Source organism: Mytilus edulis, chromosome 14, assembly GCF_963676685.1.
Source record: "Mytilus edulis chromosome 14, xbMytEdul2.2, whole genome shotgun sequence".
Classification (NCBI taxonomy): Eukaryota; Metazoa; Mollusca; class Bivalvia; order Mytilida; family Mytilidae; genus Mytilus; species Mytilus edulis.
Window position 1 is genome coordinate 62,189,500 of NC_092357.1, and position 24,884 is coordinate 62,214,383.

At 31.6% G+C, this 24,884-nt stretch overlaps 1 protein-coding gene across 1 annotated transcript in view; it reads right to left on the reverse strand.

Annotated features, from left to right (window-relative positions):
* The window catches only part of LOC139503327 (uncharacterized), a 45,741-nt gene that overhangs the window by 5,970 nt on the left and 14,887 nt on the right, over positions 1-24,884 (reverse strand). Inside the window, exons 3-9 of the mRNA XM_071293097.1 lie at positions 23,534-23,721; positions 15,213-15,240; positions 13,703-13,969; positions 11,647-12,078; positions 10,488-10,738; positions 8,903-10,096; positions 7,488-7,595 (exon numbers count right to left, since the gene is read on the reverse strand). Coding sequence (XP_071149198.1) covers positions 7,488-7,595; positions 8,903-10,096; positions 10,488-10,738; positions 11,647-12,078; positions 13,703-13,969; positions 15,213-15,240; positions 23,534-23,721 — 2,468 coding nt within the window. The remainder of the gene's footprint in view (positions 1-7,487; positions 7,596-8,902; positions 10,097-10,487; positions 10,739-11,646; positions 12,079-13,702; positions 13,970-15,212; positions 15,241-23,533; positions 23,722-24,884) is intronic.

The window sequence follows — 24,884 nt, forward strand, 5'->3', positions numbered from 1 at the left end:
TTGACAGTAGATTTGAAACAAACTTCATACTAGAGGCTATCAAAATAGTGCAAGAAGAAAATACATTTTATTTCGATGGGAAAAAATACAGACAAATTAAAGGTACAGCCATGGGAACTAAAGTCGCCCCCACCTACGCCAATTTAGTGATGGGATATTTAGAGCAACAAATGTATCAACGAATATCTGTCCAATACGACCAAAATTTTAGTGATTATATCATTCAATTTTGGAAAAGATATTTAGATGACTGCATTATATTTTGGAGCAGATCAGAAGAAGATTTATACAAATTTAAAGATCTGATCAACTCCTTACATCCGTCAATTAAATTCACCATGGAAACAAGTGGTACACAACTACCATTTTTGGATATCCTCATTTTAAAATCAGGCATACAAATAACAACGGATATTTATTATAAATCCACAGACACCCATCAATACTTAAATTTTCATTCGTGTCATCCGTCCCATACAAAACGAAATATACCTTACTGTATGGCCAGACGAATTTGTGCTATAGTATCAGACAATAACATTCCAGAAGTAGGTTTGAAGGAATTAAAAGGCTATTTGACACAACAGTTGTACCCAGAGGGACTAATTGAAAGAGGAATACAAAAATCAAAACTTCTAACACTTCAAGAATTACGAACCCCAAAAGTAAAAGACACGGATGAAAAATTAAAGAAAATACCGTTTGTCAGTACACATGACCCGTATCTACCGAACGTTTTTAATTCAATTAAATCAAACCTTCCGATTCTTCATGAAAGTAAAGCTATGAAAAAATTTATACCGGAAGGAAACTTAATCTACAGCCGCAGACAACCTAAAAATTAAAAATAACACTTAACCAGAGCTCAATTTGAACGGAAGTTTAGTGACTTTGAAATAAAATCTTGCGGAGATTCAAGATGCGGTGTTTGCGGTCAAGATATAAAATATTTGGAAACGGGAAAAATAAAAACATTTAAAGATGGCAGAAAATTTCATGTGAACGCCAATATGACTTGTAAGACAACAAACCTTATTTACTGCGTCACATGTCCTGGATGTCATGAAAATTATATTAGACAGACTGGGAATAGCCTCTGTGACTGGGTGCGAGTTCATAAAGAACAAATAACACACCCACAATACAGAAACTCGCCAATTAGTGCCCATCTTGACACTTGTGGTAAAAAACGTTTTCAAATAATACCTATTTTTAAATGTAGACGGGATGAAGCCTATCGAAAGGAGATGGAGCGTTATTTCATCACAACGTTCCGATCAAAATTAAATCCCGAAACTTTTTATAAAGAACAATGAGGGAAAGTCACAAACCTCCTTAACAACGTCGCCCATAACGACGCCATATCAGTTATCCTGAAGAGTCCCAATGGAAGGATGAAATCGATTGAACGGAACTGTTAACTGTTTAACTTATTTTACTATTTTATTTAATGAATATATATATATATATATAATTCAAATATAATAAGTAAGTAGGCAAATACACAACAATTAGAAAGACACGTTTGAATGAAAAGTAATGAAGGTTTATTTGAGAAAATTTAACTCAATTTCTGTTTTTCACATATTACTAATTTCAAACCATCAAACACTTTTTACGCGCGTCTGGCGTATTAAATTATAATCCTAATCAGTAGGAAATCAAGTGGTTTGAAATTTTGATTTGAAACAGGCATTTTGTAAACCATTTTGAAAGATCTTTTATTAAGTCATCTTTTTGGGAAATTAGGATATGCACAAGAACACAAGTTGATAGTGAAAGAGAATGATCCATGTAAAACTATAGCAATGCTAATAAACAGAAAGGCCAAATAAAATGCATACTATGTTAAAAAGGATGTGGAAGATACCAAGGGGTCAACAACATGAACACAAATACCATAAATCGATGGAAATCACCAAGACTAAGAAGACATACTACTAAACGTATTCAACATTCAACAAATACTGTACAGACAACTAAAAAAATGAACAATACAACTTTGAAAGGGTCCACCCGTCATGCTGGCAAGTAAAAATCCGCGAAAGTACGTAACATTCGAGTTTCACACAATCGAATAAACAGCTGAGCCATGAGCGCATGATACGCCCGACATCTTGTGTGGAAGTTTTATGCAATAATCATAAATAGTTTCTGAGAAAGTTTTAAGCAATAACCATATATTGTTTTTGAGATACGGCGGGACATGTGAAACCCCCAACCCTGTTTTTTTTTTTACAAAAAACTAAATATCACTAAAATAAAATTTTGAATCAAAACCAAAAAGTATACAGATCTTTAGATTAATATAACAAAGAAGTGTGTAAAGTTTTAAGCAATAACCATAACTTATTTTTGAGATACGGCGCGACATGTAAAAAAAACCTCCCCTGTTTAACAAAATACTCAATAACTCCAAAATAAAGTTTTGAATCATCACCAAAAAGTATACAGATCTTGAGATTAATATAACAAAGAAGTGTGTAAAGTTTTAAGCAATAATCATAAATTGTTTTTGAGATACAGCACAATAGGTAAAAAGAAAACCTCCCCCTTTTTTACAAAATACTCAATAACTCAAAAACGATATTTTGAATCATCACCAAAAAGTATACAGATCTTTCGATTAATATAACAAAACATGTGTAAAGTTTAAAGCAATAATCATAAATCGTTTTTGAGATATGGTGCGACATGTAAAAAAAAACTCCCCCTTTTTTACAAAATACTCAATAACTCAAAAAGAAAATTTTTAATTATCACCAAAAAGTATACAGATATTAAGATTAATATAACTAAGAAGTGTTTAAAGTTTTAAGCCATAATCAAGAATTGTTTTTGAGATACGGTGCGACATGTGAAAAAACACACCCCTGTTTTAGTTACAAAGTGCCGTAACTCAAAAAGTTTTAATCTCATTTTCACCAAAAAGTAAACAGATCATTTGACCATCATAAGAAACAACTATGTTAAGTTTCATGAAATTTGGATAAGACGTTCTCAAGTTACGGTGCGACATGTTTACGCCGGACAGATAGACAGACAGATGGACGGACTGACACCAGACATTTGTATATCATAATACATCCTGTCAAAATTTTGACGGGCGTATAAAAAGGGGACGGAATTGTGGCTATGATAATTCCAACATATTCTCATCTGTTACAAAGTTGTTTTTAACGGTCAACCAAATGACAATGGAGCATATTAAACTGGTCAACCCATAAAGAGCTTATACTAAACACAGCCTCACCAGTAGCACTAGCCGTATCCTTAAAACCAAACCATATCCTAGAAGAAACCCTTACATAATCCTAACCATGAATGATCCAAAATAATATTGTACAGGGACCCCTGAAGTAACAACATCACACTTTTGTGACATGTGTGAGATGACCTTAAGTTTAACTTTGGAACCCCTGTTTTAAAGCTTCCTTATCAACATTATATGTTGCAACACTTTATCAAGATAATAATGAGATAAATACTCAATCTATCGAACATCGTATCATAAGTGGACCGTGAAATTGGGGTCCAGAGTCTAATTTGGCTTAAAAATTAGAAAGATCATATCACAAGCAACAAGTGTACTAAGTTTCAAGTTGATTGGACTTCAACTTCATCAAAAACTACCTTGACCAAAAACTTTAACCTGATGCGGGACGAACGAACAAAGGGACAGATGGACAATCAAAAGGACGAATGGAGCCACAGACCAGAAAACATAATGCCCTCTACTATCGTAGGTGGGGCATTAACATTGAATTCACATGGCATGATCTTCGAGTTTGTAATTAACATTATATACATTTTTATTTCCTGAACTTAAATGTAGACTTTTGACACTCCTCAATACATGTAAGAACATTTCAGCTTCTACCACAAGTTTTATTTAATCAGTGGAGCACCTTTGGATGACAAAGTTTGTTTATTGCTTAATCTTAAGCCTTCCTTGGGCTGTTTTGTGATAATCCAATTTTCACTTTTTGAAATTGAATTGTCTTTCTTCCTTTAGATCCTTTTTTTTATTTTTCACATATGATATCTCTAATTATGTGGATTCATTATTATTCGTTGGGTACCAATTTTCGTGCGTTTTGTGGATACAAGTGAACCACGAATTCAAATATTTAACGAATTTCAAATTTTCAATAGGCATTGTATGGAGAGATTGACAAATCCACGAAAATCAAATATCCACGAAAATGCGTTTTCCTCAATCCACAAAAATGGATACCCATGAAAATAAATGGATCGATCTACAGTATTGATTATTAAGAAATGTGAGAACTATTAATAATTTTGACACCCAACATTTACCTGAATTTATCATATACTTAGCATTAATATGATAGCTTTTGCATATGTGTAACGAACGGAAGTTCACAAGCCATAATTTCCCACCCAGGCTGATAACCCATATCAGCCCGGTCTGATAACCCATATCAGCCCGGTCTGATAACCCATATCAGGGGCATCTCATGCAAAAACCCATAACAGTGCTTCTCGTGCCAGTTACTTCTGGTGTTTCCGGTATCGGTTGTTTATTTTTCCATTGTGACGTCAGATATTGATGACGACGTTAAAATTTACGGGAACTTTTGTGGGGATAGTTTAGTACTTGCTAACAAATGCCATTGACAATTATGAATCATTTTCTAGTACAACAAACATGGAGTAATAATTAATGATCATGAAACTCTTCCAAATATTCAATGTTTCAAAATGCCTCTATAGAAATGTAACCATGCAATGTACATATATATGGAGGTAGTGATGCTGTTGGTTGACAATAATAGTATATTGGATTTATAACTTAACTTCTTTATAAAGTTTTTGACTGTTTTAGTTGTTGCATTTGTTTTTTTTTTTGCTTTACATAAAACTATTGTCGGAAGTATATGATAAAGTGATTAATACATGGCCTTTTCCATATCAGCCTGGGTATCATCCATCGACCCATATCAGCGCCTCGACTCCGTCTCGGGCTGATATGGGGGTCTGGGGATGATACCCAGACTGATATGGAAAAGGCCATGTATTAATCTCTATATATTGTAATGTTTATGAGTCATCGTAAATCCCATTTGTCTTATAATATTTAGATATTATATATAACTAGGGTTGTCCAATCAATTTTCGATTATTTTTCTCGTGCTGGAAACTCAATGTCTAGACTTGGATATTTAAACCTGGTCTTGACAATATTTCTTTAGATTGGGGAAAACTTTTGTACTGGAAAGTGGTATTTTATATTTCTTTTTATTTGTTTTTCAATGTTTGACTTACATATTTATATTTCTTTACATTTGACTGATTTTTTTCCGGTTTTAGACTCAAACATTTCTAAATTCATAATATACGTTTCCGTTAAAAAAAAATAAAAATAGAAGGAATTGTACACTAGTTATTTATTTCATGATTTTGGGTTTTTAAAGCTTAAGAGATGGGGTACAATTTGATAGCGATATTGAAAACTAGAGGCTCTCAAGAGCCTGTGTCGCTCACCTTGGTTTATTTGCATATTAAACAATGGACAGAGATAAATTCATAACAAATTGTGTTTTGGTGATGGTGATGTGTTTTTAGATCTTACTTTACTGAACATTCTTGTTGCTACAATTATCTCTATCTATAATGAAGTGACCCAGTAATAACAGTGGAAAATATTTTCTAAATATCTATTAAAAATTTATGAAAAATGTAAAAAATTAACTATAAAGGGCAATAACTCCAAAAGAGGTCAACTGACCATATCAGTCGTGTTGACTTATTTGTAAATCTTACTTTTCTGAACATTATTGCTGTTTACTGTTTATCTCTAACTATAATATTATTCAAGATATTAACCAAAAACAGCAAAATTTCCTTAAAATTACCAATTCAGAGGCAGCAACCCAACAACGAGTTGTTCTATTCATCTGAAACTTTCAAGGCAGATAGATCTTGATCTGATAAATAATTTAACTCCATGCCAGATTTGCTCTTTATGCTTTGGTTTTTGAGTTATAAGACAAAAACGGCATTTTACCCCTATGTTCTATTTTTAGCCATGGTGGCCATCTTGGTTGGTTGACCGGGTCAACGGACACAATTTTTTTAAACTAGATACCCCAATGATGATTGTGGGCAAGTTTGGTTAAATTTGGCCCAGAAGTTTCAGAGAAGAAGATTTTTGTAAAAGATTACTAAGATTTACGAAAAATGGTTAAAAATTGACTATAAAGGGCAATAACTCCTAAAGGGGTCAACTGACCATTTTGGTCATGTTAACTTATTTGTAAATCTTATTTTGCTGAACATTTTTGCCTTTTACAGTTTATCTCTATCTATAAAACTATTCAAGATACTGTAATAACCAAAAACAGAAAAATTTCCTTAAAATTACCAATTCAGGGGCAGCAAGCCAACAACGGTTTGTTCGATTCATCTGAAATTTTTACAGCACTTATATCTTGACCTGATAAACAATTGAATCCCTTGTCAGATTTGCTCTAATTGCTTTGGTTTTTTAGTTATTAGCCAAAAACTGCATTTTACCCCTATGTTCTATTTTTAGCCATGGCGGCCATCTTGGATGGTTGACCGGATCACCGGACACAATTTTTCAACAAGATACCCTAATGATGATTGTGGCCAAGTTTGGTTTGATTTGGCCCAGTAGTTTTAGAGGAGAAGATTTTTGTAAAAGTTAACGACGACGACGGACGATGACGCTGGACGCAAAGTGATGGGAAAAGCTCACTTGGCCCTTCAGGCCAGGTGAGCTAAAAATGGTAAATCTGAGAGATTTTTTAGAGTAACGGTCGTCAATCTTCGGAATTGTTTGTGCCTTACTCTGAAATTGAAATTTGTATTATCGCATGTTTTTATAAGGTCTTGAACTGGTCAATGCTATTGAGAAAAATGTGTCTCAGACATTGCTCTGGTTGGAGCGAGAATTAAACAGGAATAGATATAATGTGATGTTTTTTTTTTAGAGGAATAACTTTGGTCCCTGGTACATGGAATTACTAGGTTCATGTTATAGTATAACAAAGTTGATGGGATTCAGAAGGTATGTTTATTTTATGTCCGAAAGGTGGGAAGTCACAAACTTGATTGATTGAGGTTAGTTTTTGTTAAAGAAGTTAGACTAGTGTGCAGCTCTTAATATTTCAAGTAAATGAACACGTCTAAAATTCAAGTGGGTAAATCTATTTATTTTAATCATTTTTAGCACTAACTTCAAACACTTTCCTTATATTGGTTAATTTATTATGGGTATTTGTCCTTGCAAATAAATCGCCCCGTTTTATCCAACAAGGTGAGGTTCAAAAATGTATTAAAATTAAAGAACTTGAGACATAAAATGAAAGGAACTCAGTTTACACACACTAAAACCCGTTTACGTAGCAATATTCCTATAATTATTTCACAATTCATTTTTTTATATTAATGACATAAAATAGAAACAAAGTAAAAAATTGTGCAACATGAATACAAACCTTGTTCATGCTTTGGGGGAATTTAAATTCAAAACAGAATCTATCTCCATCTTTCTTTTGATCAATTGTTTTCTCTTCTTCAGTCTGACTTTCAGCAGTTTTCTTTGTCTGGAATATTATATCTTGTTATAACAGGTATATTCAAATTATAGTTTATATCATTTCGAAATTAATTAATATGTCAGAAAAGACAGAGCAAATGAAAGAACACAGAGCATCTTGGTGTTTATGGCAGTGGATGTTATTTCCTAACACATAAAATATTCTGTATAACGGAAACATTATGAACACACCAGCATATTGCAAAGGTTAATTCTTTTTTAAAATGATCCTGCTGTTGCACAGTTTCAATTTTAGAATAGAAAAGAAAGTTTTAGTCACATTTAAAGTGAAGTTAAATTTAAGATTAAGGGCATACCAGTTACAAGAGAGGTAATGAAGTTGCTAACGTAAAATGTTATTTTCGCGACGTCAAACTGTGACATACTGGGAAAAGAGGCATTTTTCGACTGATTTTTATCATTCAAAATGATTTAATTTGAAAAGGAGTGAATGGACCCCTATTTTTTAAAATGACATTTTGTTTCATTTTGCAGGGAGATTATGTCAACCAAACTTTATAAAACTGTAAATAGTGCAATTTTTTAATGTTGATAAATATACAGCAAAAAAATGACGTTTTTTTCTCAATTCATTTGATAAATATGAGTTATTTCTGAATAAAAAATGCATAAGTTTTTAGAATACTTATAAAAAAACAGAAATTACAAATTATTTAACAAATAACAATTTGTGTTTATCTTTTAAAACAAAAAAGTCATGGCTTTCTTTCCAAAGTGAAAATACCACCTCAAATCCGAATTTTGAGCAAATAAACAAAATTTCGACCTCATTTAACCCAAAAAGTAGAACATGAAGGTATATTTTTTATTACATATTTGATTAAATCAGGCAAAAAATAGCCAATATGGAAATTTTCATCAAACTGTAAATACTGATTCAAAACTATATCGTATGCCCTTAAGAAAGGCTGATTTCTTGACATGTGACTTCATACCAACACTAAATGGTAGCCTTCTTTATTCTCATACTAATGTTCCAGTGTCTCATTGTAAGTTTAAGTCAAAGTTGAATTAATGAATTTAAAAAAAAGGTTGTCTGATCTGTGTAATAGTTGTTTGTGTCTTATTCCATATTGACACACCTAGTTTCCATCTTAATGAAAATGATGAGTTTTTCTGTAATATTCATATCTTATTCACGGGATATAACTGTTTCATTTTATCATAAACCTTTGTTATTTACTGCTTTTGGTTGCAATTAAAGACAAAGAAAAATGACCAATCAGGAGAGTAAAGATCATTTTTCATCATAATACATATTTCTAGTAGGATTTCATATTTCTATTTACTTACCACTTTGTGTTCACTGAACCAGTCATCTCTATAAACATGCATTTCATCGTGCTCTTCACAGAAATAATCATGGTCATTGTCATCAGGGCTTATTATTCCATCAAAGCAATCATAACTTGTACTTTCACATTTCATTTTTACTTCATAATTTATACAAAGCAATCGATAGTTTTTGTGTATAATTTTGTCAACTTCCTCCAGAATAAATTTTCCAATATGTTTGTATGAAGTTCGACATCCAGAATCAAATTTCCATATTTGAAATTGAATGAATTTATTGAATGATGCTACCAATAACTTTTCACAGCCATTTGCATTAATGTTAAATAAACCAGCGCATCTAAATAAGGCTAGTCTAGGACTTCTATTGTGATCTCGGAATTTAGATGTTGTAAACTTCCTTATACAAGCAATAATGAAATGATTGATAAAAACAGGTGGTAAAAAATTGAATTCTAAACATAAGCAATATGATTTCTCTTGAGGTGTTTTTAATTGTTCTTGGATTTGTTTTGATGCAATCGTTTTTATCATGCAGGGAACATAATAATGAGGATCAACCTGCTCTTTGTCGTCAACTAACATTCTTGGACGAACGATAATGTCAAACTTTTCCATAATTTTCAAAATATGTTCTTTGCATGTAGTAATATCTTCTGTCTGATTAGCAAATATACAACTCAACAGACTTTCAGTTAATTTTCCTGTAGTCTCATATTCATCCCATTCTTTGAGTCCTATCAGCTTATCTCTAAATTCGTCTGCTGTCACTAATAATCTGAACACATTAACTAACCATTGAGGATTTAGAATGATATACTCAGGAATATCTTTGAAATATATCAGATTTCCAAAATTGTGGTGATATCGAAGAAATACATCTAATTCAGCAATATTAGTGATTGCCGCTTTTTTTTCTGCCAATGCTTTTACATCAACAAAAGATAAGAATTGCGTTCCTGCTTGTAGTTTTTCATTTAAAGATTTTTCAAGCTTAATAAATCTTGTTGGCAGTTGTTTTCCAAAATCTGGCATCTTTTTTCCAATTTCAAATATATCCCTTCGAAGTACTTCGAAATTATCTTCTCCATCTGTTATATTTGAAACGTAATGGCAATTTCTCAAGTGTTGTCTTGCTGCAGAATCTCCAAGATTATATATGATTTGATCTCGTAGTTGGTCCTTGAAATTTCCCTAGTAAATGGACAAAAACAATTACAAAATGTTACAGGTTGTGATAATCATGAAGATAATAGAAGAAACTACAGTATTTGTACTGGATATATCATGTACTTGAAGAACGATAACCTTCCCACTTAAGTTTTGACTGTATAAACATTTTGAATGGAAATGATATTATGTCTATGGGAAAGGTTCAATACTGTTTATTATGATATATTTTTCAGCCAATAACTTTGATTAAAATGCAATATGTTAAGCGGTACATAACCCTCAGATATCCTCACACATGTTACATAGTGTTACATACAAGAACATGACATATAACAATTTATTAATACCTTGTAGCTACCAATATTAAGTATTTACTTCACATATTTTATTTTAAAGTTAAGATATATAATACCAAGCACTGGTCCTTATGGGTACCAATTGCAATAATAGGAGGTTCCAAATACGTTGGGAAGGTTGGTTTTCCTTTGCTATCAGCTATATCATGACGATTATATATTTGAGTTGAAGCATTGTCGATATATGTGTTTTCAATTTCAGTGCTACTACTTGGTGCTGGCCTGTTAACTTGTTCTATGTCTTCATGTTTTTCCTTATCTGAGGTGCCATAGAAATGGATGGAGTCAAACCAGAATTTCAACGTTTCTACAATATATACATTTTTCAAAATGTTTATATCTCACAAATGCTGAAAAATATTGAAAAAAATAGTGTTCTACCTATGGAATTGATAACATTAGCTGCATTTTGCAAAATCCTTCAGATTTCTGGTCCACAATGCTCTTTAACTTCCTACTTTATTTCGAACATTACTGAGAGTCTTTTATAATATAAAATTTAAGCCTGTTATCTTTGATATGTTTATAACTTGAATCATGGATTAAGACTGAATATTATATTTCATATTTATGATGATTATGATGTTCTTGAAATAAATAAATACTACAAGCATTTCAAAATCTTAATTAAGTAGAATCAGGATAGGCTATGCAAATGAGACCCTCTCACATCATGGGTATGAGAATCTGAATGTGGAGAGTGCATATATATATATATTTAAAAATTGTCTTATCCTTTCCAGGGATAAATAATACATTTTCAGATACATATCATGCTCTCTTGTTTTGGTCTTTCTACTTTTTAATTTTATTTTTATTATTTTTGTAATTCTTTTTTTTTGTTTCTGAAAGGTTCGTTTTTGTTCCATACCAGATCAATAAGATTTTGTTTGTGATATTTGACCGCTGTTTTTTAGCTTTTGAAACACATCCCCTTCTAAAGTGCACTTATCAATATAGGAGTAATCTTCTGGTATACTGTTTATATTTTGCTTCTCTTCAGACGCATTAAAAGTTATCGCTCGATTTTTTTTCCAAAAATGTTTGTTATATTTTCAGGACAATCTGTTTAATCTGGATAAATGATAACGAACATGAGTTATTTCCCTTTTTGTGTTTGACAGAAACTGTCTGTCAGTTAATCTCATTGAAACTTAAATATGTTATACATTTACTAGTTTTTCAAAAGACAAAATAGTTCTAATATATAGATACCATTGGTTTCATCATCAGCCTCATTTAGCTTAGTAACCACCAAATATATGGCTTCTTTAGAGAGAAACGTCTGGTGTGTGTTGTAAAACTCTCTATCACCTGCAAAGTCCCAGAAACTTAAAGAAGCATACTCCTTATCATCCATATCTCTTGCAGAATCAATCATTTCTCGGAGATCTATATCATGTTGCATTTTATCAGTGACATCTGAAGACTCCTGTTTACTTTTACCTGCAGCCAATTGGGTAAGGTCATCGGTATCTCTGCTTTGAACATTTGCTTCTTCAACTGATAAATGTGGATGCACTATATTCAGGTCAATTGTATCTTCGTGTTGATTTGCAGTTTCTTTGTTTCTATGAGATTCATTCACCCTTGTTTGAGTTATCATAGATCTCAACATTCGCTGACTGATATCAGAAATAAAACTATCTAGAAATAAGTCAAAAATAAATGAGCCAGTAGTATACCGCTGTTCAGTATAGTCATAAAAAGGCAAAAACACATCTGGGTAACAAACTTAAATTGATGGAAAACTTAGAAATAAATACTTATATATATATTACTTATATGTAAAAGAGGCTTTAACACAAGTATGCCATATGTAAGTACAGCACCTGTAGTGTAGAAAAGACTGTCTCTTGTTAGTTTAGTAAACTGTAGTTTATAATTTAATGCAAATTGAATATGTTTGACATTCAAATAAACTATAGAAACATTAACATTAGATGGATGAAACTTATAAGGCATATCTGTAGTCAACCAGCCTTAAGTGGTAGTTACGTGACTAGATACAGACGTAATGGAGCAGGAAATGTAATTTTGTAGAACTTACAGAAGTAGAAACAAGAGGCTCAAGAGAACCTGTTATCACTCACCTTTAATTTAATTTTAAGTCATTTGTTTTATTTGTAGATCTTACTTTGCTGAAAAGTTTTGTCATTTACACTGTGTCTCTTTCTATACTGAGACAAAAAAGTTTAGCAACAAAAAAATGAAATTTTACTTTATTACAAAATCATAACAACATATAATTTTGATAATTAAAAAAATGGAATTATGACATGTCAGAAGCAACATGAATGTTAAACACTCATATTCATTAGGATATTTTTTGTATGGAGCACAGGAGGGTCAAAATGCGGAAATGAGTATAGTGTTATTCAAAATCAATTTCTCAGCCATGCTTTCAGTGCATCAATGAAGTTTCTGAATGTTAGTGCAAAAAAAAATTAAATTTTGTTTTAAAAGTACAGTACAGAAGCTAAAACATCAATTACACGTGCAAAGCTGAAATGGCGCGAAATCAATCACCCGGAAAAAAGTATGACAGTTTAAAATTACAGGTAAAACTAAGGATTATATCAATGATGTTTAATAAAAAAAAATATCCAGAAACAACAAAAAATTTGAAAAAAAGTGTTGCGAAACTTTTTTGGCTCAGTATATAATACTATTTCAGAAAATACATAACCCAAAACAGTAAAATTTCCTAAAAACTAACTATTTCTGGACGGTTACCAAACAAGTTGTCCTATTGGTCTGAAGAAAACTTGACAGGTAGATCTAAACCTTTTAACACTATCACATGTAACAATTTTGCTCTTACTGCTTTAGCTTTTGAGATAAAAGCCAAAAACTACATTTGACCCTTATTTTCTATTTATAGAAACTGCCTTTATGTTTTTGAATGGATCAAATCCCCGAATACAATCTATAAAATAAATACTCAATGAAACTCAATTAAAGTTTTTAGGTATTTGGCCAAGTTGTTTTAGAAAAAAACAATTTTTTTTGCCAACGAGACAACTCTCCACAAGAGACCAAATGATTCAAAAATTAACAGCTATAGGTCACCTCACGGCCTTCAACAATGAGCAAAGCCCATTATGTATTGTCATTTACAGGCTTCATATTTTTAAAATTTTGATTATAATTTGCTTTAACCATGTTGATTATAATTTGCTTTAACCATGTTAACAGCGATATGAATTGGAAACAGCTGAAGTGGTAACAAATATGTCATAAACATAATGTTCTGTTAAGGAAAGCTCACCCTCTTGAAAAAACCATTTTCCATCAGCTGTTCTAATTTTACATCTTTTCACATGAATATCTATTCCGTTTGTGCTTTTAACATTGTTAAGGTTTTCCTTTAACAAGTTTCTAACGAGGCTGGTTTTACCTGCACCTTTTTTCCCAACAATAATTACTCGTATATCATGTTTGATTTCTGAGCCAGATTCCAATGCTTTCATGTATATTCGTATTGATTCCTTGTCCATTCGTAAAATTGCTGCTGGAATGGATCCATGGACAGGGTCTGAAAATGGTCGAAAGACTGAGATGTACAGGCAGTAATGTAACTTTATGGAAAATATCTTTGTTTATTGTAAGCAGTTGCTATCAATAAACTAATGCAGAAAAACTTAATGAGTTGTACCATTGACAATTATATCATCAAAATAACAATTTATTATACTCAATTTATTTGTTATTCTTATGAGTATAAGTAGAAAAATATGAAGATGTGGATAATGATTGTCAATTCGGCATATGACTTAGAAAAAAATCATTTTACCGATTGTGAAATTTGGGAAGATGTAATTTCAATTTGATTGATAATAAAAACTGAAACAAAAATATCATAAAAGACCATGCATAAACAGTGGGAGGGTTATAACAAGGAATATATTATTAAGAAAAGTTATTGACTTATAAAAACTACAAAAATTATACGGATTGATATTGAGGATAACATTTGAGAAATTAAGTTTGCTGTATTGCAGTTGAGAAACTGTTTTGATTTCAGAAAACATATCTGCAGAATTGAAAAATTAAGATGAAGATATTCAGGTTATGTTACCTTAAGTTTTAATTTTACAAAAATTATACAAGTTCATTTGCTAGCATATGTTACAGCCGATTTTAATGAGTACGTAACTAAAGGTAATATCCTTTGTTAGCTTGTGAAAAACATTATCTAGAATGAATGTGATTCATGGTTAATTACAATATTAGATCAAAAACATTGTGCAAGATTTAAATGACTGCAGCTGTAAGGGGTCAAGAACAGTGTCTATTATTATGAAAATCATTATAGAAAGAAAAAGTCTGATTGACCTAAATGTTCATTATGTTCCAATATCCTTCAGTTGATTTTTTTGCCCATTTTTAAAAATTCTCACTTATTATGAGAAATAAGGTAGTATAAAAATAAGAAGATGCGGTATAATGGAGAATTAATAAATAATTTAGATATTTCATATTAGCACCAAAATCATATAAGTAGTGTTATTTTTTAAAAAAATGATGTAATATGCTCAGCCCAACAGTCTTTTGTTTATGTGCATTTATGGGGACAATATGGTGATCTCTTTTTTTCTTTAGTACCTGTGGTTGAAATGTTAAGACTTAATTTTGAAATATTTACCATATATGTCATTCATATCACAATATGAAACTCTACAGTTTTTCCTAAAAAGCTACAGTGATCTCCAGAATGCCATTAGTTTTTTTTTTGAAAATGTGTATATATGTATGAAGAAAAAAATGGAAATATTCACCTAATTCTATTCTGTGCTGCTTACTTTCCTAAAAATAAAAGATTTTCAGTAAATAGATTTTATTTTGCTTCAGTTTTAAACCTCCTGATTGAACAAGTGCTAGAACTTTATATTATTCATATATAATCTGACTGGCCACATTACAACTGTGGATCTGAACATTATTAACATCACTTTTCTCCAAGACCCTGAAAAATCAAGCAAGCCTAAATCTGTAAATTGGTAACACAACTTAAAAATAGTAATTGATTCAGTCGAGAATTATTCTTAAGACCAAAAAGGAGAAGTGAATACTTTTTTAAAATGGCCTAATGCCGTAAGGTATTTATATAAATAAAAACAAAATGCTTGTATTAATCTCATACATGTGAACCTCCCGACGGGAGTACAAAACTCCCGTTTTCAGGGGTCTCCTCCCGTCCTCCCGTTTAGGAGAAAAAACTCCCGTGTATGAAATATTTCATGAATGAAAATTTTCAGACGCCATATTTGATCATTTCGATCCTAAGTACTGTACGGGTGTAATTGACACCTGTGTTAAATTTTACCTGTGCATCAAAGAAGATGTATAATTAATTGGTTTCACTTGACAGCTGGGGTGTCAAACATACTGGTAATCAACGATGTTTACCTCTGGCTAACTGCCGTTGTGTTATAAAAACGATGTGTATTGGGAATATTTTAAATACATTTTTGTTACTTCCCTTTGTTTTATCCTGTTTTCAGTTATTTTGCTTTTAAAAATGTAAATTGTAAAAAGACTATAAATGATATATATTTTAATCAAATAATCATAAAAGGATGTTGATTAAATGAATTTAAATGTTTTGGAACAAATAAAAAAATATAAATTTATAAATTATTTTAGCAATCTAGACCTCCTTTCAAGGATTAAATTGAAGTTTATATTATAAATCTGTTATCAATATTGTGACTGGAACATACAACATGTACATTTAGACTAAATAAAGATAAAAAAAAAAGACTAATAAAATTTGTAGTTAATAGTTAAATTGGGATTATAGAACGTTGGGTTTGAGAATTGTAGATGGTAGAATTTATAAAATTTATTGTGTAAGCTAGAAAAAGCAAAACATTTTACAATGTTTAAAAGTCTTTTTAAGTTTTCTACAAATATGACTTTCATAATTCTTAAAAGCCATGCAGTACTACTGTTAGTGTTTGTTATTTTTTTAATTAATTTATGATGTTGCAAACAAACATGTAGAGCTTATTTCTTTCTTATTTGTCTATACATTTACCAATGATAAGGAGATGGAGACATGAATAAAAATCTATACAGATAAGATAGATAAATATAATGATTTATTTGCAAGCAGTGAACAATCATTTATCAAAAACAAAGCAAAACTAAGCAGGAAACAGATTCTTCTTAATATTTTATTTTATTTAAATAGAAAGGCAATAAGGGTACTTTAAACATATTACAATTTGTAGAAAAAACACAATTTCTACTTCATATGGTTACATTAAAGACAAAATTTATGTCGATAAAAAACCTCCTGATCTGAGTCCCAATCTCCTGACCAAAATTTCCAAATCTCCTGATCTGAGTTTCACAGTCCATCACATGTATGTAATCTGTACGAAAATTTCAACAGGAGTTCAACTGGACTTCGGCTGGACTTGAGACATATTCCAGTCTGACTTTGAAAAGTCCAGTGAGTCCGACTGACATGAGCCGTACACATACTTTTTCTTATACTTGGGTTATTTGCCACCTTGTATTTTCTTAAAAGTCCAACCGCACTTTTTGTAATTCTGACAAGAAAATAAACACGGCTGGACTTTTGAGGAAAATTATCCTTTCTGTAGAATGATCAGCAGGATTTTTGTCTTAGAAAATTTTACAGTCATTTATGAGAAGGATTTTAGACTTAGAATTTTTTTTTAGTATATTTATATTAAATTAGATGAATGCATAAAATAAATAATTATCATTCATGGAGGGGGGTAGGTAGGAGGGGTCCTGATCCCGAAATCCCTGGCTTAAAAACACAAAATCCTGAGGTCCCAAATTTAAAGAAATTTTAACCCGACTTCCCGAAATTTGAATTAAGAATACCCAAATTCTGAAAGGGTCAATCTTGAAATCCCAAGCCTAAAAACCCCCGATCCCAGAGTCCCAATTAAGGTCCTATCCCCCCTCATTCATTCCTTAACCTCAATTAGAAACTTGAGCCATAACAGCGATTTAATAGCAGTAGTCTTGTAGAAATTTGCCATCTGTTTTCAATTAACCTCAGTCTGGACAGGTCACAGGAAGTACTATCTCCACAGAGATTGAGGCCATATGTAGGAGAACACATGTCTAAATACATATATCTGCAATTACTATCACTTTTATTAAGCATGTCATAATTAAACAAATTAATAATTAATTTTCTTTTTTTAATATATTACATATTCAAAATTAAGATATATGCAAGAAGTCATAAGAAGAACATTTTAAACAACTCCCCAAACAACCTCATGTATTGCAATACAACAAAATTTGAATTTGGAATAACAGGAAGATGTGTCTTCTTTCCTGAACAAAATGAGAATTTTACATTGGATATGTTGGATATAAAGCAAATGTTTGGAAGCTATTCTAATCATATTAAATAGAGAAGATGGATCCTTCTGACAGGCATCAATGACAATTTAGGAAGATTTTTGTGTGCATGTATTTTGGGTTGCATATTCTGGTAAGTACAATAAATTGAATTTTGGTGATATTATCTGATATGCTCTTTTTATTCAACATATTAATAAAATAATTACAATATTATAAACATTATAAATAGCTTAATTTATATTTTTGAGGAGTAAAAAGAATAAAAAACCTACAATAAATATTTATTCATGCAAACATTTTCATCTTGTCTGTTTTGTCCTGAGGTTTTGTCACAGTCACTTCCTATTTTGAATTGTTATTCCAAAAAAATTATTAAGGAATGGTTATTATTTTGAGTTGGTTTGAAAGGTTTTTGATTTCTACAGTGTAAGAGATTTTCAAAGCTAACTTTATTTTAATTAAAAAATGCCATCTGTTTTTTTTTGTTTTTTCAGATCATAACAAGGGATGCATGATGCAAATTAAATCAGAGGAATCAACCATCTGAAGAAAAACTGAGCAGTGGTGGATCCAGAGGAAGGGTTCTGGGGGTTGGACCCCCCCCCCCCCATCCCCCATTTTTGTGGATCAGCCCCTGCTGAGATATTCTTTAAAAGTCAAACCGGACTATTTGAAGTACAACTGGAAGTTTTAGAGTTCAGCTGGACTTCTTAAAGTTAAGCCAGACTTTGTAAAGTCCGGTTGAACTTTATAGAGGCCATGTTTTTGCAAGAAATGCAGGGTGGATTTTTTTCAGACGTACTTTTATGAAAGTCCAGCTGGACTTTCTTAACTTGACTCCTGCTAATTTAAATATTTCGAGCCGGTTTACGGCTAATTTCGCTGAAAGTCCAACTGGAGTATCCATTATAAGCAATTCAAAGTAAAGTCCTAATGATTATTATAAGTAAGGTTCTCAGTACGGCTACTGTCCTGCTGGAGTATGTGTCATGTTTTTCGTATGGGATGCTACACCTAACTTCAAAGACACAAATGTTGCTAAACACCTGTCTTGCTTCCATGACAAGTATTGTGCCAAAATATAAAGGTTGGATAACTTCGTAAACGTGTGTAAATAACATTACACCCACTTCTCGATAAAAGAATATAGCATGACAATTCACATTGAAACACAATATGTACTCAAACGGCACTTATCATATAGGAAAATCTTACCAATCATAGGTCTGTTCTATATAAAAAATATGAGATATGAAAGGACTGCTGATGAGACAACTATCCATCAGAGCAAATGACAATTTAAGCAATTATCAGTAAGCTATAAATGGCCTCAATATGAAAAATATGAAACAATTAAAACAAGAAAGCTTACAGCCATGACAGCATAATTCATAAAAAATACAATTTACAAAAAACAAATATTTAAGCCATGAAACAACAACAACAAATGAATTACAGGCTCCTGACTTGGGACAGACACATAAAGAATAATGTTGTGGGGTTAAACAATGTTTGTGAGTGCTCAACCCTTCCCTTGTTGTATTTCTCTGGTATTTTAACCAAAAATTAAGAAGTTGATCTTTCGTCCATTGTTATATAATGGATACGTAGTATCCTGACAAACAATGTTATAATGCTTGATCTGCCGAATGATCAAAGAAAATTCTACCAAAATTATTAACTTCAATTTTTTCAGCAGTCAAAATGGCTTTAAAGTAACATTAAGACGATCTACATTTGGGCAGTGTGAATCAGATGTGGATATTGAAAAAATCGAAAGATTACCATTGATTACAGTACATACAATCTAAATATTTATCTTCTTGAGAATTAATTTTCTCTACCCTTTACACTATTATATTCATTGAAACTAAAAGTAAACATTACTTGTACAAGTCCAACTGTGTTTCATCTACAAAAATGCTGACTTCGATACAAATAATTTGTTTTAGGAAGAGGTAAATAATACTTAGAAAAGTCGCAATATAAAAACTTATAAACATAATTTTAGCATGTCACTGTCTTTTGGCTTTCTTGTACACGTCTTTTCAATGCAATTATAACTAGAGGCTCTCAAGAGCCTGTGTCGCTCACCTTGGTGTATGTGAATATTAAACAATGGACACAGATAAATTCATGACAAAATTGTGATTTGGTGATCATGTGTTTGTTGATCTGACTTTACTGGACATTCTTCTTGCTACAATTATCTCTATCTATAATGAACTTGGCCCAGTAATTACAGTGGAAAATATATTCTAAAAATTAACAAAAATTTACAAAAAATTATGAAAACTTGGTAATATCCCTTTCAATAACAAACCAGATGCTCCCCAGGGCGTAGCTTTATACGACCGCAGAGGTTGAACCCTGAACAGTTGGGGCTAGTATGGACACACCATTCAAGCTGGATTCAGCTCTAAATTTGGATTGTGATTAAATAGTTGACACAGCATAGGTTTCTGACACAGAATGAATGTGTTCTAATGAACTTAAAATTTTTGTTTTCTCTTAGAGCAATTCACTATGCTGTTGAATATTAATCCTCTCAAAAAAATGTTTTGAAGAAATTTTCTTTTTATTTATGAAATTTCAAATGAGAAAAATTGAACCCAATTTTTTAATCACATCCCCCTTTCCCTTATTCCAAAACTAATCTCAATTAAAATTTTCTAATGGAGTTTGCAACAATAACTACTCATTTAAATACATCATAAAATATTAAGATGTAAAAAAAACTGCTTGTTATCACTGAATGGAAAAGATTATTTAAATTTATCAGTTGGTAGTAAAAAGTGAATATACATAGTATATTGTATATAACAAAGATTTAAGTTGATTCTGGACAAAGAAAGATAAATTGAACTCCAATTAAAAAAAATTCTTGCAATAAGATATTTCTTGCTTACTATTCTGGACAAAGAAAGATAACTCTAATTAAAAAAAAATTTGCTATTTCACAATATTGTGAAATTAGATATTTCTTGCCATTGCACAATACTGTGCAATTGAAAAGACTTGCTATTGCACAATACTTAATATAATAATTTTAGATCCTGATTTGGACCAACTTGAAAACTGGGCCCATAATCAAAAATCTAAGTGCATGTTAAGATTCAGCATATCAAAGAGGCCCAAGAATTTAATTTTTGTTAAAATCAAACTTAGTTTAATTATGGACCCTTTAGACCTTAATGTAGGCCAATTTGAAAACAGGACCAAAAATGAAGAATCTACATACACAGTTAGATTTGGCATATCAAAGAACCCCATTTATTCAATTTTTGATGAAATCAAATAAAGTTTAATTTTGGACCCAGATTTGGACCAACTTGAAAACTGGGCCAATAATCAAGAATCTAAGTACATTTTTAGATTCAACATATCAAAGAACCCAACCGATTCATTTTTTGTCAAAATCAAACTGAGTTTAATTTTGGACCCTTTGGACCTTAATGTAGACCAATTTGAAAACATGACCAAAAGTTAAGAATCTACATACACAGTAAGATTCGGCATATCAAAGAACCCCAATTATTCAATTTTGATGAAATCAAACAAAGTTTAATTTGGACCCTTTGGGCCCCTTTTTCCTAAACTGTTGGGACCAAAACTCCCAAAATCAATACCAACCTTCCTTTTATGGTCATAAACCTTGTGTTTAAATTTCATAGATTTCTATTAACGTTATGTTGCGAAAACCAAGAAAAATGCTTATTTGGGTCCCTTTTTGGCCTCTAATTCCTAAACTGTTGGGACCTAAATTCCCAAAATCAATACCAATCTTCCTTTTGTGGTCATAAACATTGTGTTAAAATTTCATTGATTTCTATTTACTTTAACTGAAGTTATTGTGCGAAAACCAAGAAAAATGCTTATTTGGGCCCTTTTTTGGCCCCTAATTCCTAAACTGTTGAAACCAAAACTCCCAAAATCAATACCAACCTTTCTTTTGTAGTCATAAACCTTGTGTCAAAATTTCATTGATTTCTATTAACTTAAACTAAAGTTATAGTGCGAAAACCAAGAAAATGCTTATTTGGGCCCTTTTTGGCCCCTATTTCCTAAAATATTGGGACCAAAACTCCCAAAATCAATACCAACCTTCCTTTTATGGTCATATACCTTGTGTTAAAATTTCATAGATTTCTATTCACTTTTACTAAAGTTAGAGTGCGAAAACGAAAAGTATTTGGACGCCGACGACGACGACGCAGACTACGACGCCAACGTGATAGCATTATACGACGAAATTTTTTTCAAAATTTGCGGCCGTATAAAAAGTTATTGGCATTTTTATTGATCATGTGTTTGTTGATCTTACTTTACTGGACATTTTTCTTGCTACAATTATCTCTATCTATAATGAACTTGGCCCAGTAATCACAGTGCAAAATATATTCTAAAAATTTACAAAAATTTACAAAAATTTATGAAAATTGTTAAAAAATTACTATCAAGGGCAATAACTCCTTAAGGGGTAAATTGACAATTTGGTCATTTTGACTTTTTTGTAGATCTTACTTTGCTGAACATTATTGCTGTTTACAGTTTATCTCTATCTATAATAATATTCAAGATAATGAGCAAAAACTGCAAAATTTCTTTAAAATTACCAATGTAGGGGCAGCAACCCAACAACGGGTTGTCCACTTCATCTGAAAATTTTAGGGCAGATAGATCGTGACCTGATAAACAATTTTGCTCAATAATGATTGTGGCCAAGTTGGGATTAATTTGGCCCAGTAGTTTCAGAGGAGAAGATTTTTGTAAAAGATTACTAAGATTTACGAAAAATGGTTAAAAATTTAATATAAAGGGCAATAACTCCTAAAGGGGTCAAATGACCATTTCGGTCATGTTGACTTATTTGTACATCTTACTTTGCTGAACATTATTGCTGTTACAGTTTATCTCTATCTATAATTATATTCAATATAATAACCAAAAACAGTAAAATTTCCTTAAAATTACCAATTAAGGGGCAGCAACCCAACAAAGAGTTGTCCAATTCATCTGAAAATTTCAGGGCAGATAGATCTTGACCTGATATACAATTTTACCATGTCAGATTTGCTCTAAATGCTTTGGTATTTGAGTTATAAGCCAAAAACTGCATTTTACCCCTATGTTCTATTTTTAGCCATGGCGGCCATCTTGGTTGGTTGGCCGGGTCACGCCACACAATTTTTAAATTAGATACCCCAATGATGATTGTGGCCAAGTTTGGTTTAATTTGGCCTAGTAGTTTCAGAGGAGAAGATTTTTGTAAAAGTTAACAAAAACGGATGACGACAGACGACGGACGAGGGACGCTGGACGCAAAGTGAGCTCAAAAGTGCATCTAATTTCTTAACTATATTAAAAAAAAATGAAATATTAGCAAGAAGAATGTCCAGTAAGTAAGATCAACAAACACATGATCAATAAAAATGCCCAATAACTTTTTTGTTATTGAAAGGGATATTACCAAGTTTGGTATCAGGGAAGATTACAACACTTAGTATAAAAATTATTTACAGTTAAAAAAAACTTGACCAGACCAATGTTTACCTTGTCCTGACCGATGAAAAAAGACAAATATATATATAACTGTTTTTTTTCTCTCAAAAGACAGAATAGACTTCTTTAACATGTTTAAATTACAATAATATTTCGTAAATAATTGTGGGTAAACAATCTAGTCCGTATATTCTTATCTTGAGCTCTGTAATTAATTACTTATCATGTTGATACATACATTTTCTAAATATCTGATCTTTTCTGGTAAACCATTCTCTAAATCTTTTAATTCTTTTTGCACTTTGAAAAACTGATTATCTGTTTCAGTCAACACATTCTGTACATATTTACTGATATTATGAGTCTCTTCACGTATTTCTTCCACAATGTCTAAACCAAGTATTGTTCCACTGAGAAAATGTTGTCCTGTAAATAAATTTAATTTTACAGAAATGTATTAGCTACTGCAGACTCTATCTGAAAATAACCAATTATGTGTTTTGATTAGAACCAAAGGAACAAATTATATTATTCTGGTAACAGCAGCATGATAAGTGTTGTCTGTGCTATTTATAACTGTAATATAGTTTTTGTTCTCTGGGGTTTGAACCACAGTAATAAATTTTGAGTAGTCTGTGATATGGACCACTGTGAAATAGTTTGTGTAGTCTGTGATATGGACCACTGTAATATAGTTTGTGTAGTCTGTGATATGGACCACAGTAATATAGTATGTGTTGTCTGTGATATGGACCACTGTAATGTAGTATGTGTTGTCTGTGATATGGACCACAGTTATATAGTTTGTGTAGTCTGTGATATGGACCACAGTTATATAGTATGTGTTGTCTGTGATATGGACCACTGTAATGTAGTTTGTGTAGTCTGTGATATGGACCACAGTAATATAGTATGTGTTGTCTGTGATATGGACCACTGTAATGTAGTTTGTGTAGTCTGTGATATGGACCACAGTAATATAGTATGTGTTGTCTGTGATATTGACCACAGTAATATAGTATGTGTTGTCTGTGATATGGACCACTGTAATGTAGTATGTGTTGTCTGTGATATGGACCACTGTAATATAGTTTAGGTAGTCTGTGATATGTACCACTGTAATATAGTTTGTGTAGTCTGTGATATGGACCACAGTAATATAGTATGTGTAGTCTGTGATATGGACCACTGTAATATAGTATGTGTAGTCTGTGATATGGACCACAGTTATATAGTATGTGTTGTCTGTGATATGGACCACTGTAATGTAGTTTGTGTAGTCTGTGATATGGACCACTGTAATATAGTATGTGTAGTCTGTGATATGGACCACTGTAATGTAGTATGTGTAGTCTGAGTTATGGACCACTGTAATATAGTTTGTGTAGTCTGTGATATTGACCACTGTAATGTAGTATGTGTAGTCTGTGATATGGACCACAGTAATATAGTTTAGGTAGTCTGTGATATGGACCACTGTAATATAGTTTGTGTAGTCTGTGATATGGACCACTGTAATATAGTATGTGTAGTCTGTGATATGGACCACAGTAATATAGTATGTGTAGTCTGTGATATGGACCACAGTT